An 11417-nucleotide genomic window follows, 5' to 3' on the forward strand; every position below is an offset into this window, starting at 1 on the left:
GATTTCTGGTTAAGAATTACAAAGCTATTTGGGGAGAGTGCTTAGAAATGATTTGGAATTTATCCTACCAAGTCTAGCTCTGCCAAGGCAGTAAAATATACCATATCCTGCAATTCCTACCTCCTCCAGAGCACTGAGCGCAGGTGGCTTGTCCCATGGCCCCAGGGTGGTGGGTGGGTCATCTCATCATCAGGTACTTAGGCAGCAAGGCAGTGAAAGTTTCTCTCTCTTATGGAAAGAGTCCTCTGTGGCTGTGACAGCTGGGCTTTTAAGAGGAGAAACTTGGACTCAAAACTTGGTCTAGGCTAAGAAGGAATTCCTTTTGTGAACAGCACTGTCTATCTGCTGTTTAGTGCTGACTCCTTACTGGTAAGCAATATTGCGCATGCTTACGTGTTCTCCAAAAATTAATTGGCACTCATTGGCAATGCCAGAAGAACCATTAATGAAAACTTACAGGCTTCCAATCGGTTTTTTTTTGCCAAATTCTTGGCAGCAGCTTCATCTGATTTCACTTAATATTAAGCTCCCCAAGCATGCTTACGTGTTCTCCAAAAATTAATTGGCACTCATTGGCAATGCCAGAAGAACCATTAATGAAAACTTACAGGCTTCCAATCGGGTTTTTTTTGCCAAATTCTTGGCAGCAGCTTCATCTGATTTCACTTAATATTAAGCTCCCCAAATCCAAAAGGCTGCAGGTGGCCAGAATCTCGGAAGGAAGCAGAAGGAGATTAGCAGTGTCCTCCTCTGTTTCTCCCCAAAGAACATGTGCCATGGTTGGCCATTAGGAAATGTCCGTAGTGGCATTTATTCCTCACCTGCTCCCCCCATTTCTCAGAATGACAAAGCAGAATTATAGCTTCAAGTGTCTTGTCCAGTGCCTGATATGGTGTTGGCAATAAGGGAGCCCACTAAATATCTGTTAAGTGGACTTTTCAAAAAATATTGAGATAAAATTGACATACCATACAATTCACCACTTAAGGCGTACCAGTCAATGGTTTTTAGTATTCTCACAGAGTCATTCAACCATCACCACAATCAATTTTAGAATATTTTCACCATCCTCCAGAGAAAACCCATACCCATTAGCAGTCACATCTCATTTCCCCCAGTGTTAAACAAATTCTTTGAGTGACTCCCATAGTAGGTGCTTGGTAGAACTATGAACTTGCAGTCCGAATAGATCCTGGCTGGTCCGTGTTCTGAACTGATCGGTTAGACTCACCATCTCCCACCCGCTCCATCCCTGCCCAGCCCAGCTTCCTGATGCCTTATGTGGCATTAGGAATTAGGTGGCCAAGGATTGTCATGTACTGGAAAGACACGGCCTTCCCCTTTTCCTCTCAGACCACCTACCCGAGTGTCTAAGAAATACAAGTTTACTTGTTTTTTTTATCAAACACAAGTTTACAGCTATTATGAGCCCCTTTTCCATCAGGTAGTCAGAGCTTAATTTCAGTTATTTGTGTTTTCTTCCCCCGGGTGGGGTGGGGTGGGAGATCCCTACTGCCGTCTTGCCTGGCCTTGCCTGCTGTCCTCACCCCGGCTAGTCCTCATCCATACAAGTGGCTGCTGCGCTCCCTCGTCTCAGTCCTAGGCCAGTTCAGAACAGCACCAAGTCCACATCTCCCTGGAAGCTTGGGAGACATTCTGTGGATCCCCAGATCCTCAGGACTACAGGAAAGTCGCTTCCATCCCCCACCAGGAGCCTGGAATCACGCTGCTGCCTTCTTACCATGCTGTGCCTGAACAGCTCTGCCCGTCTCATGGCCAAATGTCTGGACCAACCACGTAGACACTTGTGTTCTGACGCTGGGAGGGGCAGGGGAGTCCAGGGTCCTGTTGTCCTCCAAGCTCTGCCCAGGGACTGGGGGCACAGTTTTCTGCTCCTTCCAGATCCATAAACCTACCTGGGGTCTCTATCATCCTATTCCATCGAGTCTCAGTTCAGGGTGCGATGGGGGTACCGGTCCTTTGAGGGGCTTGAGGGTGCCGTCCAGTCCTCTCTCCCTAGTCCCCTCACGCCTCCATCCTAGGAATCTCCTAAGACTCCAAGGACAGGAAGTGTGCTCTTACCCTCCCTGCGTTCCTCCAGATCTTTAGTACTGTGAAATTCGGAAGCCAAGAAGATTTGATTTCTTTGTCGTGTATTCTCTGGCATCCCTTCCTGAGCCAAAAACGTAGAATGTCTAAAGCCTCAGAAGGGAAGGACGTGTATGCAATAGGAAATGCCAGGGAAACAAACCTTCGTCACTGTCCCAGGCCATTATTCTGCCACACCTTCAGAGCCTTGGCAGGACCCATTTGGCAGGGAAGGGGGGCCGTGGCTATACTCCGGGTACCTTGATTGACTCTTTCACTTCCATTGTCTACCCCTGTGTGGGCTCCAGGATATATTGCCACAGCTGGGGCCATTGCTCACTTGGAACCACATCCAAGGAACCACGCTTTCTCTCAGTCTGCAGTGAGCGTCTTCTTGCTGTCTCCAGGCATCCTGACTGTTTCTTTCCCACTTTTCAGGTAGGTTTTGTGGCGACAAAGTCCCAGAGCCCCTCGTCTCCACTGATAGCCGGCTCTGGGTGGAGTTCCGCAGTAGCAGCAACATCCTGGGCAAGGGGTTCTTCGCAGTGTACGAAGGTTTGTTCATGATGAAGAAGCCATGTGGGTGCTCCTCCTGTGCCTCTGTCTCCCCATGCAGCCCGCTGTCCCTCATCCATCCTAGGCACACATGGCCACTTGCCAGAGCCACCAGGGCAGGGGCAGGCTGAGGATTGCATGGTCCCCTCCCCCACAATCTGGAAGCAGAGGCCAGCTGTGCTCTCTTCAGAACTGGTGTCGTCTCCCTGCCACCACCGCACCGAACCCTCACTAGTCCAGCTGGGGAGTCGGCTTCCCCCATTGAGGGTGATGTCGGGGGTATAGCACCTGTGGAAATTGCAGCAGCCTCTGAATAGCTGTGTGAGCCTGAGCAAAGACTCTGACCTCTCTGGGCCTCTGTTTCTTCTGAGAAAAGAATACTTTGGACAACATCAGAGAACTTTTAACTGCATTTCTTAGAGGGGCCACCTGGTTGTAGAGGGGACCCATCAGTCTGGGCTCTGGGCCGCTGCCACCAGGCCATGGTGCTTCTGTTTGTTGTACTCGTTGAGTTTTCCTGGCTCGCTCCCCACCCCACCTCGTCCCCCAGCAAAAGAGGGAAGTGACTAGAAATTTAATTGGCCTTAAATTATTGTAATTTGGGGGAGGCCAAAGTTTTGTTTTTGTAAAAGAAACTGTGCGTGTGTGTATGCAGGCACGTGTCCCTCTGCTCCAGCGGTCCTCTCCCCTCTATGTCAGAGTCACCTGGGGAACTCCACTGCTGCTCGGTGCTCCTGCGCCCACTTGAATCAGAGTCTCAGGAGATGTGACCCCGGTTTCCACGTTTTGAAAAATCTCCCCAGTGATTTTAATGCATAGCGAAGGTGGAAAGCCACTGCTCTGCACGGCTATTTTCTTTCTGTGGGGGGAAAAAATTCATTGTTGAAAACAAATGCAATTGTGCTTTTCCTAAGGCAGTCTTTGTTGGATGGAGATGAAAATGTTGGTGAGTGGAGCCACCTAGTGGTGGCGAGTGGCCACCCGCCTTCCTTCTTGAGATCCGACCAGGCTCCCCCCATCCCCACCCCTTCCTGTGCGCTCTCTTTCCACAGCTACCTGTGGAGGAGACATTAACAAAGATGCTGGTCAGATTCAATCTCCCAACTACCCAGATGACTACAGACCTTCCAAGGAATGTGTTTGGAGGATCACGGTTTCGGAGGGGTTTCACGTGGGACTCACCTTCCAAGCTTTTGAGGTGAGTGTTGCTCAGGTTGTCGTCCCAAGGACAAAGTAAATGACAGTTTTTGCTGGACACCCTCTGCTCTGTAAAGATGGGTTTCCATTTTCTGGTTAAAAACAGGAAGCTAAGAGGCCATTTCAAGCCCATGGTGCGTTGTGCCCAGGCATCTGATAACAAAATCTTTGCAGGCTTTGAAATTGGGTCTGCCTCCTTTCTAAGACTGCTAGAGAGGAGGAGAGGAATAGTCAAAGTGAGAATCTACAATGGGATCCAAGGAGGTTTTGTAGAATTGTTTTTCCCTGTTTAACCTCTCCTAGTCTCTTCTCAGCTTGATTCCCCCTTGACTTCTGTAACTAGGAAACAGCTTGGAGAAGCCCAGGACACACTTGAGTCCTTTTGGCTCTTGGTGAGATTTTGAGAGTGACATTTAGGTTCTCTTCTTAAATCAAAAACTTTAAAGCTGAGCCACCCATCATCCACGTTGCCTCTGTTCCTCCCTCTAGATCGAAAGGCATGACAGCTGTGCATACGACTACCTGGAGATCCGCGATGGCCCCACGGAAGAGAGCGCCCTGGTCGGTCACTTCTGTGGCTACGAGAAGCCAGAGGATGTGAAATCAAGCTCCAACAGACTGTGGATGAAGTTTGTGTCCGATGGCTCTATCAATAAAGCGGGCTTTGCGGCCAATTTTTTCAAGGGTATGAATTAGCAGTTTGTTTCCACTTTTAGTCACAGGAAGGAACATTACTCCCCCCGGCTTAAGAATCACATATGGAAACTTCACACCAAATGAGGCTCCCTGCAGGGAGAGGCAGTGACCCATTTTGGAGCCGTGCCTGGGGCTCCCTGCAGAGTTCACACCTGATCAGGAAAAGACTCAGTCTTGGCTTCTACTTAGCAAAAAGTTCTATACTTGGAACTTAGATTTAGTAATTTTACAAGGTCAAATTACACCGCAGTAAAACTCAGCATTGATAACAAGAATTTGTACAACAGCTATCATTAATGGAGCACTACTGTGTTCCAAGAACTGCGTAAGGTATTTAATTTACATGATGCCATTTAATTCCCCAAATACCCCTTGAGTTAGGTTTGGATCACATTTGATCAGGCTGAGAAGGGCCGGGTCACTCAGGGTAACTCAGAGGGTTAAGCGACAGACCAAGGAGCCAAGCCTGGTCAGTCTCACTCCTCAGCTCAAGCTCTGTCCACAGCTTTGCTGTATGTTTCTTGATGTGGGCCAGAGAGGCAACCCAGGTCTTCAGCTCCTCACGCAACAGCCCCCCAGCCTACGTGCCTACCCCCAAGTGAGCGGGGCTGGGAGGAGGGTGAGGGGGTGGGAACACACCTCCATGTTGCCTCGGGGACCTGCTGCTTGGTAGGTTCTGAGTGGCATGGGCAGACCCAGCATTCCTGGCCCCAGAAGAGTGGGCTTCCAAGCCTCCTCTGGATGGACAGGTCTTCCTTCTCTGCTGTCAGGGCCCTGGAAGGCCCTAAGGGGGAAGCATGGATATCCCCAAGGGCATTGTGGCGGGGTGCCTAGCAGCACAGCAGCAGCCCTTGAAGAGAGAGAGCCCATCTTCTGCAGCTGAGGCGCTTAGTTATTGGCACTGCTTCCCCAGTTGCCCAGTTACTTGCACCCAGGAGGAGGCTGCTCTCCCTTCCTTCCCTCCTCTCTGGGACTTCTGGCTGTGCTAACCCAGAAACCCTGATCTCTCCCCTTACTCCCATTCTCCCCTTCTGTCCCTGTCTTAGATCCTTCTCCCAGGTTCTACATGAATGGACTGGGTGTCAGAAGAACTCACTTCAAGCCATGTCACCCAGAGCAGGCAGCCATTTGTCCTTACTGAAGCCTCAGTGTTTTCCTCTCTATAAAACAGGGAGAAGGAAATCTGCCCATTTTACCTGACCAGTTGTTGTGACTCCCCAATGAAATGATGGCTGCGGTGGCACTTTATAAGCTGACAAGTGCCAAACAAGATGTAGGATTATTTTCTGTTTTGAGGCATCTGGGGGAAAGCAAAACCTAAGCAGAAACAGCAAGAATCATAATGCTCTGAATAATTGGAGACAAAACTTAGTGGCTTCTTTCCAAAGCAAAAAAAGCCATGTCACAGCAAGTGTATTTTAAATGCGATCAGCTTGTGACAGCAGAGAGAAGGACATGGCAGCCTTAGTCAAGATGCCTGGAAATTTACAGCCCCTTCCCCAACCTGGCCCAGACTGCACGTGCCGGTGTCTCCGAGCCAGGGGTGGTCCCCGCCTGATTTGGCAGCAGTGACAGGGTTATTGCAAGGTTGTCATCAAGAAAAAATGAAATAGTGTAAGTGAATACACCTGGTATGGTGTTTAGTCCATTAACTGCATTTGCTAGGGAAGGAATCTTCGAGTTGGTTATTCTTTCTGGAAAAAAATGGTGTGACAATTTCCTCTTGCTATTGTGATGTATGAGGGTACTTCAAAAAGTTCATGGAAAAATAGAATGAAAAGATAATATGAATCTTTCCATGAATTTTTTGAAGCATCTTCGTATTAGTTTCCTATTGCTGCTGTAACAAATTGCCATGAACTTGGTGGCTTAAAACATACAAGTTCATTATCTTACGGTTCTGGAGGTCAGAAGTCTGAAATGGGTCTTCCTGGGCTAAAATCAAGGTGTAGGCAGGGCTGCATTCCTTCCTGAGGCCCTGGGAGAGAATCCGTTTCCCTGCCTTTCCAGCTTCTAGAAGCCTCCCATGCTTCTTGGCTTGTGGTCCACTCCACCTTGAAAGCCAGTGACGGGCAGCTGAGTCTTTCTCAGGCTGCATCACAGACCTCTGCCTCTGTCGGCAACGTTGCTGCTTCTGAGTCCTCCTCTCATCCCTCTTTCCCCTTCTTGGCTTGTGGTCCACTCCACCTTGAAAGCCAGTGACGGGCAGCTGAGTCTTTCTCAGGCTGCATCGCAGACCTCTGCCTCTGTCGGCAACGTTGCTGCTTCTGAGTCCTCCTCTCATCCCTCTTTCCCTTACATGGACCCTCATGATGACATTGGGCCCACCCAGATAACTCAGGAGAATCTCCTGTCTCAAGATCCTGTGTTTAATCATACCTGCAGAGTCCTTCCTGCCAAGTAAAGAAACAGATTCACGGGGTTCCAGGGACCAGGATACAGACAGCCTGGGGGAGCCTTATTCTGCCTACCACATGTCATGAATGACTATGAGCTTTTTATTTTAATTCTGTTTATTCTAATTCTCCTGACCTCCACCCTAGGTCTGTAAGTTAAGTGTTGGGGCTGCATTCCAGGGAGATAACTGGTACTCAGTTCCCACTGATACATCCTCACTCCTGGCTCTGCTGGTTATCAGCAATGCACATTTTTGAGAGGACCAGCTGAGCCTGGAAATTAGGGTTGCCAGATTTAGGAAATAAAAAACCAGGATGCCCAGTTAATTTTGTCTTTCAGACAAAGAATTATTTTTCAGTATACATCCCACATATTACATACTATGCTAAGAATTGATTGCTTATCTGAAAGTCAAATTTAACTGGACCTCCTGAGTGTTTTACGGCAACCCTCCTGGAGATGCTAGTTGGGGCAGTGGAAGGGAAGGTTTCTATGATGCTGAACTAGTTTGTAAGGGATGGAGCAGGAGCCTTGACCTGCTGTAGGTGACCATGATGACTAGCCCTGTCTCTTCTCCCTCCTCCACTTTGAATAGTCAGTCAGCGCTCATTAAACCATGTGTCAGCACTGTGCTAGAGCTGGGGATATCTAGGGAAGCACACAGTCGTTGTCCTCAAGAGCTGAAGGTGGTAGAGGAGACCGGCAAGCAAATGGGTGGAGATGTGGCCGTGCGGAAGCGTGGACCTTGCGGAGGCCATTAGGCCTCACCTGGGGGTGGATGCAGGTCACCAGCATCCTATGTCAAGGGCGTCTCAATCTGTAAACATCTGTTTAGATGCTGTGAAGTGTTAATTGAGTCCCAACTGCACTAACTGAGTGCATAGACCCAGCTTGGCATCTTTTTTATGTCAAGCAGGACTGCAGAGAACCACACTTAGAGAAGAAGAACTATCTAACCTTGACCTTGACCCTGAATCTTAATGGAGGAATTAGGACTAGTAGATATCTCATCTAGACCGATGAAAGGGGGAAAAAAGACATCTATTGAGTGCCGGCCATGTGCCAAAACTGCATTAGTTATCTCACTTTGTCTTCCAGAAAAACCCCTTGGTAGGCATTAGTATTACCCCCATTTTAAAATTAAGGACATGGAAGTTCTAAAGTGGCAAAACTAGACTAGAACTGGATCTATAGGATTCCATGTTCCACTCTCTTTCCCTCAAGGAGACCTAAAGCCATAGGGAAGGAAAGTGAAGGGATTTTTCATTAGTGTTTGTGATTTGATTCTGGTATGAGTTACCTTCCTGCCTTTTCAATACTAAGGGGGTATAGAAAAACAGGCCCTGGATTTGGCTTCTGAAGTTCTGGGAGCTAATCTGCCTGAATTCCTTACTAGCTATCCACTCTCTGGCAGGTCAATTTTCCTTCTGTGACTGGATCGTACTGCTTTGTTCTCCACTGTTTTCCCATTGCATGGCACACAGTAGGCTCAATAAATACTTATTAAGCAATGAATGAATGAATGAATGGACGAATGAATGAATGGGGCTCAGATTCCTCCTTGGTGGACTGGGCATCCTGTCACCTGCTATGCCTGCCTTGCCAGGCTCTCCTAAAGATGCATGGGGTGAGCGACCACAGTCTCATGCAGCACCACCCAACAGAGATAGGGTATAAAGCACAAATGAGCGCCACGTATGTAGTTTTAAATTTTCCAGCAGCCACCTTACAAAAGAAAAAAACAGGTGAAATTAGTTTTAGTAGTGTATTTTATCTCATCTAATATATCCAAAATAATATTTTAAGGTGTAACTAATATCCACACTATTAATGAGGTATTTTATGGTTTTTTTCATACTAAGTCTTGGAAATCCAGTGTGTTTTGCACTCAGAGCACATCTCAGTTTAGACCAGCTGCATTTCAGGTGCTCAATGACCACATGTGAGCAGGGTCTGCCCCATCAGACAGCACAAGTCTAGAGACTGGGCACAGTGGCTTCCTTAGCTGCCTTTTTCCAACAAGGCCATCAGTAGGATGTCCTGTGAGCACAATGCCCAGCACGTGTGTTGGGCCCTCTCCAGAGAAAGAAACTGGAAGAATAATACAAAGGCGCTGCAGAAGAGTTGGAGCAAGCCAAAGAAGCTCCTGCCTCGGTGCCAGTTGGCAGGAGGCTCTGCCCAGGGCCCAGCTGGCATGTTACGCTGGCCAGGGTGCCAGTTGGCCTCTGGACCCTCTCCCGGTGCCAGATGGCTGACCCTCTCAGAGTCTGCTGGCCAGGCAGCAAATGCACCTTACGTTTCTGGCTGCTTTGGGAGATGGCAGCAGCATCAAGGGTTGGCCAGGTCATTTTGGTCCCTGACTCCCCCATAATAAGGATCCTATCTTCATCTCTACATTCCATTGTCCCAGTGCTGATGGGCCACCATAGGGTGTTTGGTGGGGGGGTGGGGGGGGACTGGCTTCCTTCAAGGTATTTCTCCAAAAGCCTAGGGTTGCTTTCTGTCTTCTCTTTCCTTAACTCTCTCTGAAACAATATTTGGGGTCCTGCCTAAGCTGCCTCATGATCTAACTACAGAATGGTTCTATCTTTCACTGCTAATACTTGAAGAATGAAAAGAAGCCAGAACTCCTGCTATGCTAACCAAACCAAGCCCTGGTTCCAGCCTCTTCTCCTACTCCCACGCTCTCCAGATTTTTCTGGGAGGTTTGGCCTTGGCCACTGAAGCTCAGAGCAAGCATGAGCCACTGGGCTTGGAGCAGATGCTACTGTATCACAGTGTGGAGGCAATGCCCACAGCCAGGCTGCCTCTGAGAGCAGGGCCCCGGGTACACTTCCACACGGTCCATCCACGCTGCAGCAGGGCTGTAAATGGCCACACATCCCACTGCTCTTGCTGGAGAGAGCTCAGGTGTGAGAGTACACCTCTCATGCACCTTCCTGGCCCACCAGCCACTCCCCTGAGTCGGCTGTGCAGCCCTCCTGCCCATTCATCTTCTTCACTGGCCCATCCTGGAAGCATTTTCCTTCTTTCTATTCTTGCCTTGTTTCCCTCCCCTGCTCAGACCTGCACTACTCCACTCTCGCCTGACTCAGGTATGCTCAGGTAACCTTACCCTTTTCACTACCCCCATCATTGTGTGGCCGCACAACTCCACTGTCCAAAACAACTCTATTGTCTACAGTGACAACTCCCGTGTATTGACTGTCTATATGCTGGGCACTTCATGTGCATCATTTTCAGTCAACCCTAAAAGCAATTGTTATTATTCCTATTTTAAAGCACGAGGGAGGCTCAGAGAGGTTAAACCTCCACTGGTTACCTAGTTTGTTGGGAGAAGATCCCCTGATGGATGCTACCCAGGTCTGCCTGATTCATTCTAAAGCCTGGACTCTTTCCACTCCCTCCCTATTCTCTATTCTCCTCCTCCTATACTTTCTACAAAGTGTTGAAGAAAGCACTTTGCATATTTTAAAGTGACAAACAAATAATTGCATGATTGTTACTATTTGAGTGTACTTAATAACGTTTGTTTGAAGCCATGGGCAACTTCAACCCCCTGCCTAGAGCATCTCTCCTAAACCCGGTCGCCCCTAATGACCAATCTATTTAAGCCTATGTTGAGCCCAACAACACGTCACTTGTAGAGTTACCTAGGTTTACTCTCCACTATGTGAAAGGATGGGATATTTACAAGCCATCCTTTACGCAGTGGAAAGCAACCAGATTGATGAGAAGCTTGTGTTTTGCAGACAGGAAGATTGGAAGGAAATGGGTCTGAGTTAAAAACGGGCAGGTGGAGGGAGCCATGATGTTTGGAGGACTTGCATTTTCTGCAGGATCGATGGGTTAGAAGTTGCAAGGAGTCAGACTTTTGACCCAAAATACCTTTGGAAAGTAGCAAGAGTCCTATCTCTGAGTTTTCAAGTGGGGTCTGAAAAGCCATCTCTCAGAAATGTTATTAAAAGTATCCCTGTCTGAGGTGGCAAGACTGGGTATCTTTTCAGTCTATACCAACTGATTGCTTTTATTTTATGTGTAACCCAGTCTTCCAAGATTCGGTGAACAACTCCATGCTTGCTCTATTCCTGCCCTCCACAGTGTTGTAGAACAATACTCTCCTTCCCCTCTCTCCCCTCCCCCCATCGCGACTCTTTCTTCTTTCTGGATTGGACTTTTTTATTTTTAAGATGTCTCAGTGTTTAGTTGTCCTTCACTAGACCCCTCCAGCTCAGTTAGGCCACAACCTGCATGCTCTCTTTCAGGGATAGATGTACCATGGTTGGCAACTGAGAATGATATTTTTCTTTTTATTTCTAATACTGTTCTTGGAGACGCCCAATGCTAGGGTTTTGCTTTTCCTCAGGTGATTCCTGTACTCTTGCTCTGAACAACACTCAGGGCATCCTACTTGCCCTTATTTAATTGCCCCAAATGCTTGTTGGTGCTGAATCCCATCAGACTCCCCTGCTAGCTCAGCCTCC

At 48.3% G+C, this 11417-nt stretch overlaps 1 protein-coding gene across 1 annotated transcript in view; it reads left to right on the forward strand.

Annotated features, from left to right (window-relative positions):
• Positions 1-11417, forward strand: part of TLL2 (tolloid-like 2) — a 134404-nt gene that overhangs the window by 107692 nt on the left and 15295 nt on the right. Inside the window, exons 15-17 of the mRNA XM_008575365.1 lie at positions 2527-2643; positions 3696-3841; positions 4330-4525. Coding sequence (XP_008573587.1) covers positions 2527-2643; positions 3696-3841; positions 4330-4525 — 459 coding nt within the window. The remainder of the gene's footprint in view (positions 1-2526; positions 2644-3695; positions 3842-4329; positions 4526-11417) is intronic.

Source organism: Galeopterus variegatus, unplaced genomic scaffold (assembly GCF_000696425.1).
Source record: "Galeopterus variegatus unplaced genomic scaffold, G_variegatus-3.0.2 Scaffold1175, whole genome shotgun sequence".
Lineage (NCBI taxonomy): Eukaryota > Metazoa > Chordata > Mammalia > Dermoptera > Cynocephalidae > Galeopterus > Galeopterus variegatus.